General features: G+C 41.6%; 1 protein-coding gene across 1 annotated transcript in view; it reads left to right on the forward strand.

Annotated features, from left to right (window-relative positions):
• iglon5 (IgLON family member 5) overlaps positions 1–21,203 on the forward strand; it is an 81,098-nt gene that overhangs the window by 51,634 nt on the left and 8,261 nt on the right. Inside the window, exons 2-5 of the mRNA XM_026370187.1 lie at positions 15,228–15,306; positions 15,544–15,565; positions 18,415–18,457; positions 20,697–20,816. Coding sequence (XP_026225972.1) covers positions 15,228–15,306; positions 15,544–15,565; positions 18,415–18,457; positions 20,697–20,816 — 264 coding nt within the window. The remainder of the gene's footprint in view (positions 1–15,227; positions 15,307–15,543; positions 15,566–18,414; positions 18,458–20,696; positions 20,817–21,203) is intronic.

The following is a 21,203-nucleotide window of genomic DNA, read 5'->3' on the forward strand; positions in this document are numbered from 1 at the left end:
CGGGAGAGGATTGCTAGGCTTTAGAAGGTATAATGGCACAACCCTCAAGAGTACCACAGCTGGGATGCCCTTGAGTTAGCACAATTAACCTATATGCCCATTGCTCCTATACATATCCCTCTAAAGAGGCTATGTATAGAATCGTGTAGACGAGTTCCATTTGAGCATGTTCAATCTCCCAGAATTCATGAATCATTCAGAGTTACCTCAAGTGTGTGGATGCCCACACAAAATCCACTGAATGTCTGTCTTTTCTCTGATGTCCTTGTATTTACAGTATTCTCTGTATTTACAGTGTTATATTAGAGCTGAGGCGAAAGGTTGCGCAGAGGTACCCATACTCCTGCTCAACTGGCGATTGCACCTGAGAACAGCAGGGTGAAAGGAAATGCATTTCATTTACTGGGTTTTTAAATTTTTTTTATTTTTACATACTAATCTTATAAAATGAAGCATTGTCTTCTGGAAACACCTCCTAACATGTTGTTAGTTACCCTAAGTTGTGAGTAGTTGAGAGAAAATAGTCATTTTTTTCCACTCACAAGTGATTTTTTTTTTTTAGACGGCCTGAGGTGAGGTGAAGAGGTTAAGGTATCCAGTCTTACAAAAACAGAAAAACAGTCACAAAACATCCACAGCCTTAGTGTGCTCAAATCTATTTCATCAACTGTGCAGTTCTATAAATGAAATAATTACCCCCAGGTTTTTCTTATGAGCCTGTGAAGGGGTCTGGATCAGAGAATCGTGGTTTTGATTTTCATTCAGAGCACAGACATTTTTTCTACTGAACAAATCATTTGCTTTTGCTTCATTCTTCATCTAACACTCCTCAATTACCAGTGCTTTCACAAACTCTTTGATATGTTTTAGCTTTTCTGAGACCAAGGGCAGAATGAATTAAGCATGGAATCCTGTAATATATGTGAGTTGAATAAAAGAAAAACATATATGCGGTGCTGGTTGAATGGATGGGAAATGAAATACTTCTTTGGGGTTGTTTTCCTTGCCTGGAGGCTCCCTTGCAGGGAAAGAGGTTTCTAACTTGCCAGAAAGAAACAAGGCTTTGCAATTAACCAAAAAGCCACAGAGGAACAAATCGGTGGGGAGACATTGGATGAGAAAAAATATAAAACGAGAAAATACATTAGAAGGTAATAGGTGATGCATGTGTTCACCGTGGCTGTCTGGCCAAAGTGTGTATATCAGTATCTCTCTGCAACATGGAACGGAGTGAGGTTATGTTAAGGACATATTCAGCGATGTTTTGGTTTACGTCCCCTTTTTAAAGCGGTGATGGCGGACGTCTGTCGTTGCACCACTCTCTTTCTCCCTTTCCATCTTTGTTTAGCCAGGTCCTGATGCCAGCAGCTGCCTGCTGCACCATCTGTGGCTGCAAAGTGCCCAAAATTCATTAGTGGATTGAAGCATGGGAGACAAGGAGCAAAAAAAAAATCCACCAGAGAAGTGGTATACAGGGAGGGAAAGACAGGATAGAAGACGGCATCAGAGAGGGTAGGAACAGACAGGACAACCAAAACTCACATTTTTTTAATCAAACATCTTTCTCAAAAACATGTACAAGTGTAGTAATGAAGGAAAAAGAAAAGAGATCATCTGTGAGCATTAGAACTGAGTCAAGACGGTTGGGGTGCTCTGAGAAAACAAGAGAAAGGAAAGATGGTGCAGAGCAAAATAGAGAAAAATGGGAAGAATGGAGTGAAGCAAATGGAGAAATGAGGCGGAGAGGAAGTGACAACAGAGAGAGAAGCTCGAGGAGAGCTGATGATGAGGAAGAAGAGGAGGACTAATGGGGGGCCTCTGCGTGGCAGCAAGATGTTCTTAGTGCCTGTCAGTCTGACTAAAGATCAGGATTTGTGTGACACATCTTTACTAAATCTCCAACGACAGTCTCTCTGTCTCTGTCTTTATCTGTAGAACACAAGTTTTTTCTTCTTCTCTTTCTCTTCTTATTTTCTTTAATCAAAATCTGTTCACCATCTCAACTCTGTTTTTCTGTTTCTGGTTAATTTACTCACACAGACGATGCAGTTATTAGGTGACATGAAAGGAGCAAAAGGTCCTGAACCAGAAAACTGAGGTTAAGGATGCTCAAGTCTCACATTCATTTCCCTTTTGCAGCATTTTGTTTTTATTATTTATTATTATTGTTTGAGCAGGTTTCAGACCTGTTTCTGTTGTCTTTTCTGCAATTCTCTAAAGTCTCGTACTTCCTCAGCATTCTCCAACAGCACCTCTCCTTCTGTCACTTCTTCAACCTCCCACCTTCCTCCACCTCCCCATCCACCTCTCACACTGTCATCTACGGTATCTGCCACACTGACTTGTGATTCCCACGAGGCCTGCGAGGTGACAGGGATCATAGAGCTTTGTGGAACTTGTATGCTCAGATAAGCTGCTGAATTAGAGGGTGGAGAAGATCAGCTGTGGCATTGCATGGGAGAGGAGATGAGCAAGGAGGTGAGAAGATAAGAAAGCAGAGAGGGAGAAAGTAGAGGTGGGAAATGGGGTTGGGAATGATGGCAACAGGAAATATAAATTAGACAGGTTAGGTTGGGATGGGGGAAGAGATGATAAGCAAAGTATAGTTGAAGTTTAAGTTTGTTATGCTTGTTGATGAACAGTAAGTTATGAGCATATCTCTAATTTATAGATGGCAACCATCAGTTTAGCTGGTGGATTTGACACTGAGCTAGCTACATAATTAAGCCAACACTTAATAGCTGGACTAGGTTGAAAATGCTGTGTCCAACAAACTACTTATTACTTTAGAATGAGCATCTTGTAAAAGGGGCTTTGAATATATACGTAATGGTTACATAGCTACTGTGACATGATGTTATGCTAAAAGGACGGAGGCTAAATCTGCACCTCAGGCTTAAAGACCGACAACAGACATAACAAAAGCCTACTTTATATTTTCGTTATATTTTCAAACAAAACATTCTCATTAGTAAAATTACGAGAGAAAATGTTTTTATGATGAGGATTGTGTGCAGTATAAACATAAATTAGATTAATAATAGGTCACAATACAGGATGCTGTACAGCAAGACCGGATATTTAGCTATAGATGCAAAGTGGATGTTGTACAATAGGATATTCTCTGATATCCAATTGTACAACATCCATTTTCCATTGTCTGGGTACATTTTAGTGACATACTCAGTATAACCGTATTTGAGATTTACCATTTACGTTAATTGAAAACATATTATCATTATGTTAATGGAAACGTAATTATGTTGCCTACAAAACTTTTCTTTGTTTTAATTGCAGTTTAGCTGTATATAAATGTATTTCTTAGGAGACAGGGTTGTTGTTTGTGACTTTTTTGTGCATCACTAACTATTTATGGCTTCTGCATGCAAGCAGCTCACAACACTATATGCAAACACCGACTTTTTATTCTAGGGCAAACAGCACAGACTGACAGTCAAACACACAGACACAGAGTAAAATAACTATGCACTATGCAACTATAAGGCTGCATAGAGAGACATAAGGGGAAAACAAATCAAATCAAATTAATGTTGATTGTGACAATGTGGCCAGCTCAGTGTTGTTTAAAGATAGTGGAACATGCAAACCTCATCCAAAATGTATTGGGACAAACAAGAGAGCATGTTGGAGACTGACTGTTTTATTATTTTCCCTCCATCTCTACTGTCTTCTTCCTCAGTTCTCCTCAGTTTCACCATTTCAGTCAGTACCGAGGTAATGCTACTATTTTCTCAAGCTGACACCTCACTTACTTGCTGCAGATTGTAGGAAGATGGGAACACCAAAAAAACTTGATAATTTCTCCACAAAATACTTCCTGGAACACACTGAACATCACTGGTTCATAATAAATTACATAACAGTTTAAATGAATCTGATAGTGGCTTTTTTCCTAAAAATATTCCCTCAGGCTTCTCCATCATCTTTGTTCACAAAGTTTTTTTTCCACAAGCCTCAAAATATACTGAGTCAGGCACAATCACGTCTCGCTGGAGGTTAACTTACATCTCTGGGCGTTGATTTTAAATCCTTTTCTCCAGACTCTTGAGGAAATGTAGTGAATAAACATCTGTCTAATGTTTTGTCAGGTCATTTGCAGATTAAGTCGGTGCTGATGCAGTACGGAGTGACAGAAGATAATGAGACAGCTTGTAGAAAGGTTAGAAATTACGTGTTAAAAGCGAGCTTGCTATGACACATTCACTTGCTCAGTTGCTGAATAGTAATAATAAATGACATGTAAATTAAAGAAGCTGTCTTTAGTTTGTTTTACACTAAAACTGCAACATGGCATAAGCTTTCACTTGAACAAGATTTCCACACACAGATTTTTACTCAGTCTGACGTTTGTAATCCGTCCTGGCAGCTGCTGCATAGTGTAAAATACATGAAATATTTACTGCCCGTCCAAAAAAAAGTCACACTATAATATATGGTTGGACCGCCTTTAGTTTTGATTACAGCTCGCATTCACCATGGCATCATTTCAACAAGCTTCTGCAACAAAGTCTTCTCCAGCACATCCCAAAGATTCTCAATGGGGTTAAGGTCTGGACTCTGTGGTGGTCAATCCATGTGTGAAAATGATGTGTCATGCTCCCTGAACCACTCTTTCACAATTTGAGCCCATGAATACTGACATTGTCATCTTGGAATAAGTCCTTGACATCAGGGAAGAAAAAATCCATTGAGGGAATAACGTGGTCATTCAGTATATTCAGGTGGTCAGCTGACCTCATTCTTTGGACACAAAGTTGTCGAACCTAGACCTGACCAACTGCAGCAACCCCAGATCATAGCACTGCCCCCACAGGCTTGTACTGTAGACACTAGGCATGATAGGAGCATCACTTCACCTGCCTTGCTTCTTACCTTGATGCGCCCATCACTCTGAAACAGGGTAAATCTGGACTCATCAGACCACATGACCTTCTTCCATTGGACAGTTCTTAACCCAGTTTTAGTAGTTTCATTAATCTCCTCAGATGTTTTCTTTGCTTGATTCATGCCAATAATTTAACCCTTATGAAACTGATTAACATCTTTTCCACGACCACAGGATGTGTGTTCCCACATGGTTGTTTAGGAGATGAAAACCTACTCACTGCGTCAGTTAGGGTAAAGAACTTGTTGCCAGCTGAAAAATAATCATCCATGCAGTAATTATCTGATGGGAGGCTTTTATTTTGCTCTTAGTTATATTTTTTTGTGGACGGGCAGTGTATAATACATAATGTAACGTACTGGTGTAAGAATATTAAAAATATTCTCCAGGTTTTCTGTTGTGGTTATCAACAGAACTGGTGAGGTGAAAAAGCAAAACGAGAATGTGCATGGGGTTTTTTTTTGTGCAGGGGTATGCATATGCATAAGGTATGCGTGCAGTTACCACATGCTCACATGTGCTTGTGGCACGGTAGTAAAATTGTTTTTGCAGCTCATTCACAAGGGAGAGGGGAACCAGAGATCATTTTCAGTGCTCCACATGAAGGAGCATTAATCCAATTCAAATAGCTCCAAGGAGACGGCCTTCTAATAACTTATGGTGACTTAGGAATTTGTTTATGTTTGTAACAGTGCACTGAAAGATTTATAACCTCCACAATAGGAGTCATGCAACCCTTTCGTTGAGAAAGCACAATAAGAAACTGATGTGTCGAGATAAATGAAAGGCAAATTAGCCAATGGCATTGTATTTAATTACACATTACTTCTGTCACAGATTTAGTTATGCCCCTTATTTCCTCATATTCCTTGATAGCCCCAGGCTTTAGTAAAACAGCTTCATCAGGAACATGAGCCAGCAGATTTATCAGTGGCTCAGTCCAGCAGGGCCGACATAAATGCACGGCTTAGGTTTGCCCCAAGTAACTGGCTGCATGCTTGTTTCCTCCTCAGACTATAACACATTATTCACCTTAACCTGTCTTTCCATCTCTCTTTTCTTGATTCTCAGTATTTTTTTTTTCTGCATTTCATACACGAGACCCCTGTCAGTTCTGCTCAGCTGCAAAGATTAAATGGACTCTCTATCTATATTGCTCTTTTCTAATGCACCAGCGACTCCAAAGAAACACCAAAAGCATGTCATCACCCAGGCTGAAAGAAGGAGTTGGGGAGTGAAAAGATGGGAGACTTGTGTTCAAAGTCGGTTATATTTTTAACTCAGAGGGCCTCTTTGCTGAACAAGATGAAGAGAGCAACCAGGGAGCATGTGAGCAAGACTATCATGTTATCGAGAGAATAGGTATGGACTTTTCTGCAACTGAGGACCAATACACTCGTGGCATAAAAAGCTACCCACGGTCATATCCAGCTTCCATCTGGTTTGAGGAAGGAATGCGGAGTGAAAGAGAAGGAGGCTCCAATATTTGCCTAGCCAACCAGGTAGCTCACAAAGAAAAAAGACATTAATCTAACTCACTCCAACGTACAGACCAAGGCCTGAGCTTGTGGTGGCAGTTTGAATGTCTGTCATGGGCTCTCCAGCACAGCTGTAGCCAAACATAACTGGCACAGCGGCTATGTGTGCAGGAGTTAGTCGTGCCGAGTCACGGCAACAATGGCAAGAGCTGCTGTGATTCGGAATGCAAATGAACCCCATCCACAGCTGTAAGGATGGCTGTGGGCACAGCCACGCACAATCCAACTGCACACAAATAGACAGAAGTATGCAAACACATGCATGAAAACACACACTTAAACACCCCCCCTCATACACACAGATTCACAAATGTGCAGACAGCGAAGGGATTTACACAGGCTTGCATGCACACATATGCACATTAATTCTCACGCTCTCTCTCCCACATTGACACACACACACACACACAGGCTCATACACTGACGCTTACTTCATCTGTATTTGCCAGCATCTTAGTGACTGCACAATGCCTCCTTCCACACACCCCTCCTTTTTTCCGCCCTTCTCCCATTCCGTCCCTCAGGAGCTTCCTCCTAAGCAGGTGTTAGCTGATTTCTGTTCCCTCAGGTAATTCTGTTTTGTTCTTCGCAGCAAGTACTGCTGCTGTGAATTATCCTGACAGCACCTTACTCCTGGGCTGTAGCCCTCTGCTTATGCCCCTGACTCTTTTCCTTTTTCTTTCCCCACACCCTGCACCCCGGCCCTTTCCTCCTTGCCTAGATCTCCTCCTTTTATCCTCACTCTTTTACCAACCCCTGTGGTGCAGGTAGCAAGACCCCTCAAAGAGCAGCCAAGCGGTCCTAAACAACACATCAGCCCACACACATAAACACACATTTACATAAAACAAATCCATAGATGGTCTTGCACACACCCAAATACTGTATGTCCACTCTAACACGTGCTACAAAATGTACACACACAAACGCCCACATGTAGTTAGATGCGTCCCAGGTGCACTTGAAACCACCACATTCCAGCAGTGCCGTTATTTGTGAGCTTGTGTGATGATGAGAAAATGTTGCTTCTCCCCTGTAGCCAAAAATGTTTCCCCCCCGTTTTGTTGTTTGCAAAAAGCACAGACAAAGAATGACTTATTTTAGATTGCTCATTACCATGGCGGCTTCAGACAGCGGCTAATTGCACTCCATTCAAGTCATCACAATTAAGTGGTCTTATTACTCCGTTTGAGTATATTACATTTTGCATATTTCCACAGAAATATGTCATTATCAGTATGGAATGAGTGGTGAGGGGAAAATTAATAAGCTAAGTCAGTGGTGGTGCTGTAAAGGCTTATGCATGAAAAAAAAAATCTAAACAAAAGCTAAATGAGATCTTTTATTCAGCAGCACATTGACTTGATACTCTGTTAGAAATTCACTGAAGGCGTTTTCAGCACATCTTTTGTCTTTGATGGAAATTGCATGATTTCATCTCATTCAGTGTCCAAATTAACGGGGGCAGTAATTCTCAAGCTCTTGTCAAACTCTGTTTTTGTCATTAGGCCTACTTTTCAGAGGTGTCATAAATGACCATTGGCAGCTTGTGTTGCCTGGTCATCCATTTCACACGCATACTGCCCACCACTCAGCGCACTTTTTGATGCCTCATTCTTTTTGACTCCACTTTACAGCCAATGGTCCTATCGAAAATAACTGCTCCCATGCTATTACTCTGCTTTGTCTTCTGTCACTATCGCTGGGTAATTGCTGTTTTTATTGTAGCCTCTTAGAGGCTCAAGTGTAAACTATAGGGTAAACCCTTGCCACTGTGCTGGAAGCTCAGCCACATGGCCTGAAAGATTTGTTCCGTCTCATAGCACCTAGCAAAGCTCCTATAAACAGTGAAGCTATGGAAAACTAGAAGATATTCACAGTTTATTACACATTTTTATTATTTATCTACTTATCTGACACTGCAGTAAAAAGCAGGGTTGTGGTTCAGTAGTATAATTTATGTGTATAAAGTTGAATTACCTCTGATCCTGAGTTTTATTTTATTTCAAAATCACAAATGACACTGTCCAGCATATCAGATCAGAAAACAATTGGGGATCATTCCGGGGGGATCATTAAAAATTGTTTTGTTTAATTTAGAGGGCTTGTTGAATATTGCCATATGGCATTACACATATTGACAGAGATATATTCCCAAGAAGGGTAAATGTTCTCTTAGGAAGGAAATTAATTCAGTGTTTATTAGACCTTAAGGATACAAACAATGCATTTGGGAGGAGGCACTGTGTATAAACATAACAGCGTTTTCCTCAAGAAAAATATAGAATACAGGTACCATTAATATAATAATGTCCAGTAAAGTAGAGACAAATGGAAGACAGTAAGAAGCTAATATTTTTTTAATATTTCAGCCTATCCATCCACTGTGCGTTTACTGTAGGTCTTATAGTGACAAAACACTAAAGTGGGAATTTACAACACAGTATTTCCTCCGTATAGCAGAAGGCCCCATGCTGCTTTCATATTACACATAGATATTATATTCTTTTTTTGTTGCTTATGAAATATGTTATTGTCACACTGTGTTTGATGCAGAGCTGTTAAGAGTAAACCAGTATTTTAAGCTTCTCTTTTAAAGCAACGACAGGGCTTGTCCACAAATCTGTCAAATTACCAGTGCACAGGGTGTATTTAGGGGAGTCTACTGGGCCTTGTGTAAGGCAGACGGGCGTGTGTGTACTCGCTGGGAAAGGAAGTAACAGTTTAACTACTGTATTGATTTCAAGAGTGCTAAGGGGTTTAGGCATCAGTCCAAGGAAAATGGGGGGTAAAAGAAAGCAGAGTGGGGCATGTCCCTGGTTTTAGTACGCTCGGCATTTCTCCCTAGCCACGCTTGATTCAGTGGTAAAGATCTGTGGCTGCCCATTGAAGTTGTACAACTACTGCATTGAGTACTGTATGGCTCTGTGCACTCTGCAGCGCTCTATTGATTGATGTGTGAAGAGGGATTAGTGGGTGGGAGAGAGACGAGAGATGAGGGAAGGAGGGAGGGAAAGGAGGAGATGCTGGATGGGAGGGAGGAGCCAGTGGCAGAACTGTGGATGTAGAATGTGCACAATAAAAAGGGGCAGATGTCACATCTTTGGTAAGGCCAAGTTAGTCACGGGAGTGTGATGCCCTGCTTTTCTGTAACTGCTGACCATTTTGGCATTCTCATGAGAGCAAGCTGTGTTAGCAGTTACAGTATATGTGTGTAAAAGCTGTTGCAATATGGAGGCCAGCCAAATATACAGTGTGACCTTGAATGAAGAGTAGCTAAATGTCTAACCACTCGTCCTGATGCCTCAGTATAAGCTTACCGGAGGAGTTGATCGAAAAAAAAAAAAGCCACAGTCACGTATACGCTCATTTTAGCCATTCCACCGCATTCTCCCAACACGAAAAAACATCTTTGGTCTGAGAGGAGGAAATAAATTACATTACCAGACAGACTCAAAACAATTCATTCACCATGACTTGTCTGACATTTCTTAGATTTCCTGTCAAGTGGAATCCTGCCGACATCCATTTTGCTTCACCTGCAATTGTGAAAAGCAGGCTACCGTCTTGTTATGCTGTTTGAGCTAGGCATCCACTTGGTTTCTCGTCGCTTGCCCATCACTCTTTCCGTGCTCTCTCGTTGCTATGTCCCAGCCAGGTGGTGCTCGGGGTGGATAGAGCCAGGACTGTAGCTGGGGATTTCACTGATAGGAAGAAGAGGGGCTGAATGAGTAGTGCAGTGAAGAAGAAGAAGGGGAGGAGGAGGAGGAGTACAGGACGATAGGGCTTCAGAGAGGTGGACATGAGGTTGAATTTGGGCCGTCCGGAGTTAATGGGATCAGAGGAGGAAGAGAAAGGGATCTCTATACTGGTTAATGTTTAATCCCCCAACCCCTTGTCTCCTGCCTGAGGCTCCCAGCATCTGATAATCCTTGGGCTGCCGCTCTTCATCATCAAGGTGTCGGAGGGAAGTGCCTCTGTAAATATTTAATTGGCTGCAGCATGCCGGTGATAATTATGCGGGTGTGTCTTTCCTTTCCTTTGCTCTCTGCCCCAGTGTTACCAGCTGTGTCTTTTTTTCTCTTCCCCATATTGATACTACTCTACCATTACTTCTGTACTAAGGATTACCTTCAGTACTATAATACTAATACTACTTTGCTACTATCAATTGTATAACTGCTATTAGAGCAGTAGTGGTTAGTGTTTGACATATTCTACTACAGTTCTCCGCCTTCTCAATGGCTTTTCACCCTGGTTATCTATTTTCACCTTTCCCAACCTTGTGCTATTTCTCTCTCTCCTCCTTTCAATTTCGAAACCACGGCAGCCTCCGTTAACACGGATTATTGTTATGGGTTTCATTATAGTCTCTGCCTTATCCGTTTCGACGCCAATCATGCTTTCAGAAGTAGCTTTCCCTCCTCTCTGTGTTTATTTGATCGTCAAGGGCAATGCAAAATAGATGAACAGTACAAAGACAGCCTTGCAAGGACTGCGCAGGCTAAAGTTGTACAGCTCAATAGAGCTCTACTCATAAGTGTCTGCCAGTAGCAAGTGCAATTACAAACAGGCGCATGTAAAAGTCAAGAGAATACAAATCACATAATAGATGTCTCGTGGGTACTGAGCAAACAGCCTTGCAACGCTTTTACAGACAAAAGACACACTACAGGAGAGCAGAGAGACAATAACACTAGACCACAAGTGGAGGGAATTATGTGAATGTCTACCTATGGACCAGCAATAGATAAAGTGTTACCCACAGATGACCAAAACGGATTTTGGCATTTGCAGGGTGTATAACAGCAGAATTGAGTGGAAAGAAAGAGCTACAACGTAGGTGAATTAATGGTCTGCCAGCCCAGTGTTTTCCTGTGTGTAATCCCTCAGGCATGTCCATAAAAGTTTATTTTTTCTTTAAAATACCAGACAAATCTAGACTTGAGCCAAAACTGTTGCAGACAAAAGCAGCCATTACAAATACATATGTGTCTTTGTATGTCTGATATGGAAGTGGGGGGGGGGGGGTTCCATTTGTGTGCCAAAACAGGAGGTCACAGCAAGGACAAGCAATGCCAGTAGCTTGGACAGACTGCATCCGCTGAAGACGACAGTGAGCATGGAAATTCAATATGCCAGTGGCCACGCCAAAAGCAGGAGCCGCTGCAGTGTTCACCACCATCACACTGTTATACGCGGCTATTTATCATGTTTCTATTCACATTCTGTTGTGTTATACTGGCTCAGGATTATTCTCCCCAAAAACAAATCCAGTTTTTGTTTTAGTAAAGTAGAGTACTAAAGTGGTAAAGACAAAAAAGCTTTCGGGGGGGTAATTAACATTGTTTTTGTGTTTCCACATTTACAGTCTGCAGGGTAGCCAGTGATTTAAGCTTCCCTGTTGGCAAGCTCCCTCCTTTCTGGAGTGTCAATGGGCAAGACTCCTGAATCCTCCTGGTGGGCACAGTTCATCTGCCTGCATGCTGAGCCCCAGGAGGGAGCAGAGAAAAAGGAGAATTTGAGATAGGGATCAATAAAGCCAAGAGAAGCCCAGAAACTGAAAGTCTGGTCTGAAGATTCTGTGTTGGCCATGCAAAAGCACACTGCTCGGTGCACTCGAGACTCGTTATTGTTCTGTTTGATCATGTCCATTGTGTTTGGCCAGCAACATCTGAATTAATTGCAGGGGATAAATAATGCAATGATTGCATTTGAAGGTAGGAGACACATAATGTTTACATTTTGTTGTTTTGCACACTCCCACTCGCTCATAAATGAGATGTTGCAGATGCACTTTATATTCCTTTTTTAGTAGAAGCAATAATCACTAACCTCTATATACTGTACATATTATTATGGCATGATTGATTTGGCTAATTTTCACAATTAAATTTCAAGCATATACTATTGATTCAAAAAGCTGAAAAATTACATTTTGGGATCATTATTATAACTACAGCATATATTATCTCTGAAACCAAAAACATGGTCATTACCACATACTACATCTCAATGCTCTTAGACGATCGACTGGCTGATAGTTTTGCGTTTTTTCACTTTGCATTTTAAGAATTTATTAAGACACTTAATCTGCTGCAAGAATTGCCAGAGGAAGAGAGCTTGAACTACCCTGATGCCATGATTTGTCCCAGGATAGAGGTGGTCTCCATTTCCACAAAATAACTTTTGGGTCATCACTTCAACCGTACAAAGGTCAATGCAACAAGTTCACGGTGCACTGATAATTCAAAGTGAGTGATAGAGGTCAAAAAAGGGTTATACAGGAGTCAGTGTGTGAATGAATTGAGAAGTGTGGATGGTATATCTGTGTGTAGTTCAGCTTTCTGTGGGGATGAAATGATATTTGCATTTTTCATGGGGAATACAAAGTGAATCTTTGCCGTGTTTGTTGCCACAGTTAATCCGTCAAACTTTCATCTCTGCTACAGTAGTTTGCCTCATCGATGAGTGTATTTGTATACGTGTGTGTGTGTGTGTGTGTGTGTGTGTGTGTGTGTGTGTGTGTGTGTGTGTAAACTTGCATGGCTGTGACTGGTGCTGTGATTTGGTGTGTGAGAGAAAGTGTGGGCTGAGTGGGTTGACCTGGTTATCATGTTGTGCAGCGCCTGTGAGTGGCGGCGGGGTGATACAGGTTTGAGAATGTGAGGTGCCAATCGAGCTGTGAAAATGGGAATTGAGTAGGGAAATGGGAATAGCTCCCCTCTGGTTTGTAACCTTCGCAATGTTGTTTGGAGTATTCAGCGAATGTATGCATCATTCATTCAATCAAAATGTGTGCGTTGCGTGTGTCCCTGTGGTTACATTATGTGATGGAGTGCGTCTTTTTCCTCTATTTGTGTGTGTGCGCAATTGCATATGTGGGGTAGTGTGTATTTATGACAGCATGTCACACCCGTCCCCAAGCCCCTAGCCCTGAAACTGAATTGAATTAACCTAAATAAAGCCGAGTGTGTAGACTACCGAGCTCTTGAAAGGGAACAGCTGAGGGCTTGAGCCTGAGGACTGTCTGAGTCTAAGACAGGAAGCATGAGCACGGCAATGCGACCCCTCTGTAAAAACCACAGACAAATAAAAGCCTGTGACACTTTTTGAACAGTGGACACAATGGCTAATGTGCTACACCCCTCCCCCAAGGCTTTCAGAGAGAGAGTGTAAGAGAGGGACAGATGAATCCAGTTCTGAGATCCTTGGCCCGCCTAGATAGCGTCACAGCAGTGGCAGCAGCGGCACCCATTAATGCGATTACAGCTTTTAGCGAGAGATTTTCAGTGCCACTTTTCTTTTGAGGCATCATTAGTTTGTCCTTTTTTCTCGGTCTGCACTATGTCAGCAAACAAATGTACACATTCACACCTATGAGCAACAGATGCATAGAAACTGGAACTGTGTATGAGCAACACACACACACACACACACACACACGTTCACACATATATACAAGCCATGTGTTCCTGTATAAATTAATATATATTCTTACCATGCTACACCTATACAGATGTGCTAAACCACACTTTTAAAAATACCCAGAAGAAGAAAACAGGCATAATTAGTCTTTTTGAATAGATGAGAAATTATTTAGTGTAGTTTGCAGTATGCAGTTTGAAAACCTTTTGATTAGCATGATACTCATTACAATTCTGAAGCCTCTCTCATTCTTTGTAATTAAACCATGAGTCCCCCTTTAATTTAAAACCCGTATTTCCTGTCCATTTAGTGGTGTATTGCCATTACATTTTAGTCTCATCTTACAGCGGATTCCCTTTCGGCATGCTTAACGTGTTTTTGACTTTGTGCAGCTATTTAACAAACCTTGAGGTGTTCCTTAGCTCCTGACTGCAGCGGCTTCATTTCATAAAGTCACCATTTATTAAACCTCAAGGCTAGACTGCAGCAAAAGCCTATTGAGATATTGAGGTCATCTTGCAGGCTGAGGCAGAAAGAGATTGTCAGAGATGCAGGGAGGATACAAGCTGAGGTATTTGGTGTCATGCTGTGATTTGGCAGAGTTTAGATGGACAGAGCCAGGTGTCTTACTGGGGAGCAGCGTGCCTTAGTGGCGTAATATCACTGCCAGCATATAAAGGTCTTTAGTTATCTTTGTTTGCAGTCCAGGCAAGTTCACAAAATGACTTCAAAGTTTCTTAAAGTTTCCCACCCGAGTATGTCAAACACACCTCACAGATGCCAAGTTTGTGTTTCCTCTTCAACTAATGGCTCTCAGGAAGTGTCTGTTCTTGTGTGTGTTTGTGCCTTGTAAGCATGTGCCTCTGTTCTGTGTGTGTGTGTGTGTGTGTGTGTGTGTGTGTGTGTGTGTGTGTGTGTGTGTGTGTGTGTGTGTGTGCGTGTGTGTGTGTGTGCATGTGTATTGGTAGGCAGGATGAGCATCCCTTCTGTTACCGTTGCTGTCCTTTCATTTCACGCTCCGGCAGCTCCGCGTGAATCTTCTTCCCTTGGCTCATTATCAGTGCTGTTCAATGAACGCGCATCCCACCAGAATGCAGGGTAAAACTAAATCATTATTCAAGAATGGGGGTCAGTCCAGACATTGTGAGTCTTTTGTTTAGTATATTTATTACTTTCCCTTCAGAAATACGTAAGCGGGATGCTTTCGTTTGTCTGCGGGAGCACACCCCCTCCCCAACATGATTTGGTGAAGTAGGTTGATCCTCAGAGCACCTGACCTGTGATTGATGAACACCGGTGGAGCGTCTGGTGCCATTACTGGATGCTTATTGGTCTCGTCTCGTTTTTCTTGGCAGGGTCCAGTGTGTGCGGAGCAGAATTCGGACACCTGCCGGACAACATTACAGTGCTGGAAGGAGAAAGCGTCACTTTGAGGTAACTCTTGATCCTACACCTGCACCTAATAATTACATGAAAAACATGTTCCCCACCCTCACCCCCCACCTGCCGTGCTGGTCTAATTGCCAATTCTCTGTCAGTTAACTTCAATTAGACAGCCCACATTGTTCCATATTGTCCAGCTCTGCCTCTCCTATAGCTAATTGAATAATAACACATGTCAGATATTGTAGGAGTCATCCAGTCTGTCCACAACCTTCTCTTTTTACTTAGATATAACAATAACGATGCACAGGTCAGCTCGGTGGGTGGACTTCCTCAGCATCCAGCCACACCTGCCTAACTGTGAGTGATAAAGTAGAAATCACAGCTTTCCCCAGCTCCCAGCCAAGCAGAAAAATAGCCAACTTGCTTTTTTCCCCTTGCATGGATGTGACCTAGCTTGGCAGTACACTCAGCAGCACACACAAAAAAAAAAAAAAAATCCAAGTCAACATTACTTTCATCACCTTTAAGTCTACACCTCTCAGATCTCTGACCAAATTCTTCCTCTTATAGTCCCTTTTTTCCTTGAAAGAAAAGCGGGCCTTCCACCAAAATCAAATATGTAATTACAAAGCCAAGAACAGTTCTGTCAATATTTCCTAACATCAACAAGTTCTCTCTCAGAGTTGGAAATCACAGAAGGAGGATGCTGAGCTATAGCGTCATCGAAATGTGCAGCCTGAAGCTGTCCTCTCGACACTGCGATACATCAGATTTATAGAATTTATTTGTTTTTTTTTTCACACCTACACCTCTAAATTGAATGCACCTGGGTGGTAAAATATACTGTACGCTCTCAAGGTCACCTTTGTTTTCTTTTTACAGTTTGGTATCAGGAAAGATGTGCATTGTAAGTACACCAAGCATATCTGTTTCATTTATAGCTATAAATAGTGGAGTCGGATCCACTGGTTTATCAGAGCAGCGACGTTAAAACATTTTTCATGTTGCTGGTAATCCCCTGCAGACCTTTGGCGCCTTAATACAGTGTCTATGTGTGACCATTCTGCATGTATGATGAGTCTAGGGCTGAGCAGTTCAAATACTTATTTGTTTTCAGTTTACTTTAAATAGGTTTTAGATTAAGCGGCTGGATAGTGTAGTGGTAAGCTCGCCACCCTCCATGTGCGAGACTGGGGTTCAAATCCCAGCTTTGTGCATGTCAATTGTAAGTCGCTTTGAATAAAGGTGTTTGCTAAATGTAGATATGGTACATGAAGGGATAAACAAGTCTGTTTCCTGTGTAATAGATAATGTTTTTGTGCTTTGCTCTCATCCAAGTAGCTTCTTCAGTCGGAGGAAAGTTGTAGAGGCCACAAAGTTATGCTCACGGTTAGTTTTACTTCACACTTGGACTGATTCCTCCGACTGAAGAAGCTACTTGGATGAGTAGTAAAATTTTTGACCTCACAAGAAGGAAGTCCAGTTGCCATGAGTCAAGTTCCAGATAACTTCACCAGGATGACTGAGAATCTTCACCAACCTATTAACCATCTTGCAACTTCTCTAACATGGTTTGCAACCACTTGCCAGGGTATGAGCCCTGAGTTTGGGACCCACTGCTTCAACTGTATTGCTCCGTATCAGTACAGATGTGTTTGCCTATTTCTTAATCAGATGTGTGTGTAGGTTTAGTCTGCGCTGGACAGCCAATAGCTGACAAACAAAAGACTAAGGAGCTTTATAAATAAACTCCATTTTCATGTAAAATCACTTTTGCCCAAGTGGCACAGACACTTGTGTTATGCCTGAGACAATGCTGTTGTGTTGGCTTTGATGCGGGCCATTAAGAAGAGGCACATTTGATGCTATTATGGCTCTCATTTCCTCTGGGCTCGCAGTCCTGCAGCAACATCATCAGTGCAGAAGTGATTAATTTTAAAAATAGATTAATAGCACGTTTGTACACAGATAATGAATTTTTATGGTGGGATTTCTTAGCATATTGTCTCTTTATTTAAACCCACCAAACTGAATCTTAATCAAAATGATGTTTTGTTTTTATGCTGGTTTTTGCTTTATTTCCTAACATGTGTGAATATCGACCCATTGCTTTGTGGCCCGTTTGTTAAAGACTTCCAGGTTCACCGGTACTGTGATTTTTATATGCTGTGGTGTCAGTGCCACTGTCTTGGCAGGTGATCTAAGCTCTACCTCAATGGTAATATTTATCCAGGTCATATCAATTAAACATGAGGAGGCATGTTATCAAACTAGTTGAAGCTGGGTAAGGACATCTAGTGGCCAAGAAAAGAAGTGAAGTCCCACCTTTGGCCCATGACTCCTGTTTTAAAGCTTTTAAAGGCAATTGGTTTTACTGCTTATTGATCACCACAGCACTGTTATTTTACTTTGCCATACCAGCCATTATTTCCATATATGTTTCCATTTATTTATTTGCTTCATGAGTCTATAGTCAGGTCTGAGCATATGGCCAGTCAATGTATGTCCACATTGTGTGAATCTTATCTTATAGTCAATACAAAGAACGGTGTCTCAGAGTCTCAAATTCAGTTCATACTGATTGCAGTCAGATTTTGTAAATAGAATTTAACTCATTTTGCTGTACCTGTTTTACAAGAATTGAGCTTAATGAAACCATGTTAACGATAAAGTAACAAACAAAATAAAGAACAAATATAGCAAAAAGAATCACAGTACTCCCCGGCATTATCAGAACACAAAAAGAGGAGTTATTTTGAGGGAGAATGATATTCATATCTCTGCAATAAACTTCAAGAGACTTCAAGAGACTTATGTAATATATTCCAATGCGCACAGAAGCTATTCTGAGATCATGGATACTCAACACTAGTAATCTTGCTTTTTCCTTTATCTCTATCAACTACTGTAAAAGAAAAATATTTAAGGAAACAATTTGGTTAAACAATCAACAATATAACAACCAATAATAAAACACAGGTTTCTTGACTGTTCACTGCCTCCAAATTCGATTGACGAGAGGTGACCACAAGCCTGCTGAATCGCCTAACAGCCTGTCACTGGGGACAGTGTCACTGAGCTGGACGGGTCAAGTAACACGACTTCTCCATCCACACGACAGGTGCAAGGACCTAGGGGCCTGACACGCACCTTCAGCCTAACAAGCCCCGTATCGCCCATGTCTACCTCATCGTCCAAGGTCAGCAGCTAACAGTTTGCTGTATGCATTGCTCTGCTCATTAATCCAAGAACGACTAACGTGACCACGTAGACAAAAAGTTAACAAAAGGGGGCAAGGGACAAAGGGAACTAACGCCAACAGACAAGTATCAACAAAACCCCAAACACGGTGAGGACACAACAAAACTAACTGACTCTGAAACATGCGAAGGCGGCAAACAGACCACATACAGCTAACTAGACAAGTAACAACGAAAACATGTACACATGACAAACTTAGACGAACTAGATGTAAGTAAACAAAAATACACTGCAGACAGGGGCAACTCCTCACCCTGCACCAAGTCAACAAGTCAGTCCCAAATAACAAGATACCCCGTATCCAAAACGAGTGACCCGAGCTGAAACTGACGACAGTGGTGTGGATCCCGATGTGTGTAGAGTCATGAGCGTCAAAGAGCACAAACAGCACGTGGGACTGAGGTGCTTTAAACAGAGGAGTAACTGATGAGTCAATTTCGCAAGTGTGAGAGTGGGGGAAAGGAGCATGGGGGTGCAGGGAGTGAGACAGAACAAACATAACAGACAGGGGCAGAGGGAGGAATCGTAACACCAGAGGCTGCAAAAAAGTGTGCAACTGTGGTAAACTGTCTTGAATAAAAATCAATTAATTGGTTTAATTAATGTATTTGGTCATTAATCCTAGCACGGTGCGGTCTATTGAGTGTGACTGAGTTGTGATATTAGGGTCCTCATTTAACAGTGTCTAAGCTTATGTTTTAGTGTGTTTTAGTGTCTTGTTCCTGTTAAACCATACTTAAATTTATGACACACAACTTAGTAGTTAATGTTGATTTCAGCTTATTCTTTATGGATACGTAGAAATAAATGTTGATCTGAATATGTCATGAGAGCAAAGTTGACCCATGTACGGTATGTATGTGGCTGCAGAAATAAAAGCTAGAGCAGATGACGAATAAGCAGAAGGTCAGTAGTAGTAGTAGTAGTAGTAGTAGTAGTAGTAGTAGTAGTAGTAGTAGTAGTAGTAGTAGTAGTAGTAGTAGCAACAGGAAAAGCTGAGCCCCGTTTTTTAGGCAGGCTGTTAATGTTACTTGTCTTCATAAACAGAAAGGTAGGCAGATCAGATGGATGAGGATTTGTGTGGAGGTGATGAGGTACACAGAGGGCTGTCCAACTGCCTGAGTAAATAACTGACAGCACAAGACCATGACTGGGGCTCAGTCATCAAGTCAGTAGCTAAGTGAGTGAGAGTCTGACTGATCCTGAATGACATGTTGTATTGGCTCAGGAGAGCCTGGAGGATGGATCTCAGACCTTTTCCCTCTTCATGTGTCAGGATTTTTGCATATTCTGGACTGTGTGTAGTGCAGATTGCAGTTATACATCACCAGCAGTGTGAAACTGGAAACTTTTAACAGGATGTATTAGGTACATTCTGCAGGAATGAAATCACAAGGCCTGACTCACAGGTGGCAGAGACAATATCAGCTGCTTACTAACAGAGTTTTCGCATTGCACTACAGCCAAACAAGTACTTTTGTCTGCAGGGTCCGAAGCTTGGCGCAGATGTCCACATATACCTAATTCCAAGTCGCCTGCAATTTCAGCCTTAGCTTGATATCACACAAAATAATTACACCCTCAAGTCAGTGCATCAAGCAGGAGCAGCTCCACCACCACTCCAATCTGTCCTTTATCACTGCAAGTATTCAACTCGAGCAAGATAGAGAAAAATAGGATCCTCTATAGATGTCTTGCAAAAAGCAATCTCAGGGCCAAGCTCATTAAAAACAATGATAATGGGTCATTTAAATTCAAGGGCCATCTTGTTATCAAACTAAATGCAAAGCATTTCAACACAGAGTTTGGGGCAAAATTCTATTCAGGGGTGGTCATTCACTTAAAAAGTAGAAAAAGAAATTCCACTGTCCTCCCACGAATGTCCTTCTCTAAAAGATCAAATTAGATTAGATACAGTGCGAGGAAAAAAAGAGATTCTAATACCCATTTACAGCTATTTAAAATTTAGTGCATTTTAAGTCGACGGTCAAGCGTATTGTTTTACAATTCAGTAGGCACTCAGGCACAGCTCATTAATCAGCTGATTGCCTGTCTGTCTAAAGGTGCAGAGATTTGCATGATGCTTTAAACACTCTAATAGACTGTAAAGCTATAACTTATCAATAATTTATGAAATAAAAGAGGTCACATTGTAATAACGCCATCTTGTTTTTCAGTGCCAGCCAGGATCGTCAACATCTCTAAAAATGTAACAGTGAACGAGGGAGAGAACGTAAACCTCTACTGTCTGGCAGTGGGTCGGCCTGAGCCCACTGTCACCTGGAAAGACCAGAAATGTAAGCTACCTCTTCTTGTTTGCTTGTCTTCAGATCCTGAGATCTCTTGTTCACAGCTTCACCTTTATCTCCCTGACTTCACATTCATCCCTAACAATGTTCAGTCTCAGCGTTTTTTTTTTTTTTTCCCTTTCAGTATAAAAGCTTATCAGTATTCAGCTCGTGTCCACGTCTTCATCCCACATTGTCGTATCATCGTTCTTAAACCCAGGTGTTTAGCCTGTCCCTGTCTTAAATTCATTCTCCTGTATTCTTTCTCCACGTGCCAATGTTTTGTCCCAAATAACCACACATTATACGCAATTATCCTCACCGTGCCACCAGTAATTATGAGCATCTGTCTTCATCCACCCTGTCAACCGGCATCATGTGGCCAACTGACGTTAA

The sequence above is a fragment of the Anabas testudineus genome, chromosome 16, assembly GCF_900324465.2.
Source record: "Anabas testudineus chromosome 16, fAnaTes1.2, whole genome shotgun sequence".
NCBI lineage: Eukaryota > Metazoa > Chordata > Actinopteri > Anabantiformes > Anabantidae > Anabas > Anabas testudineus.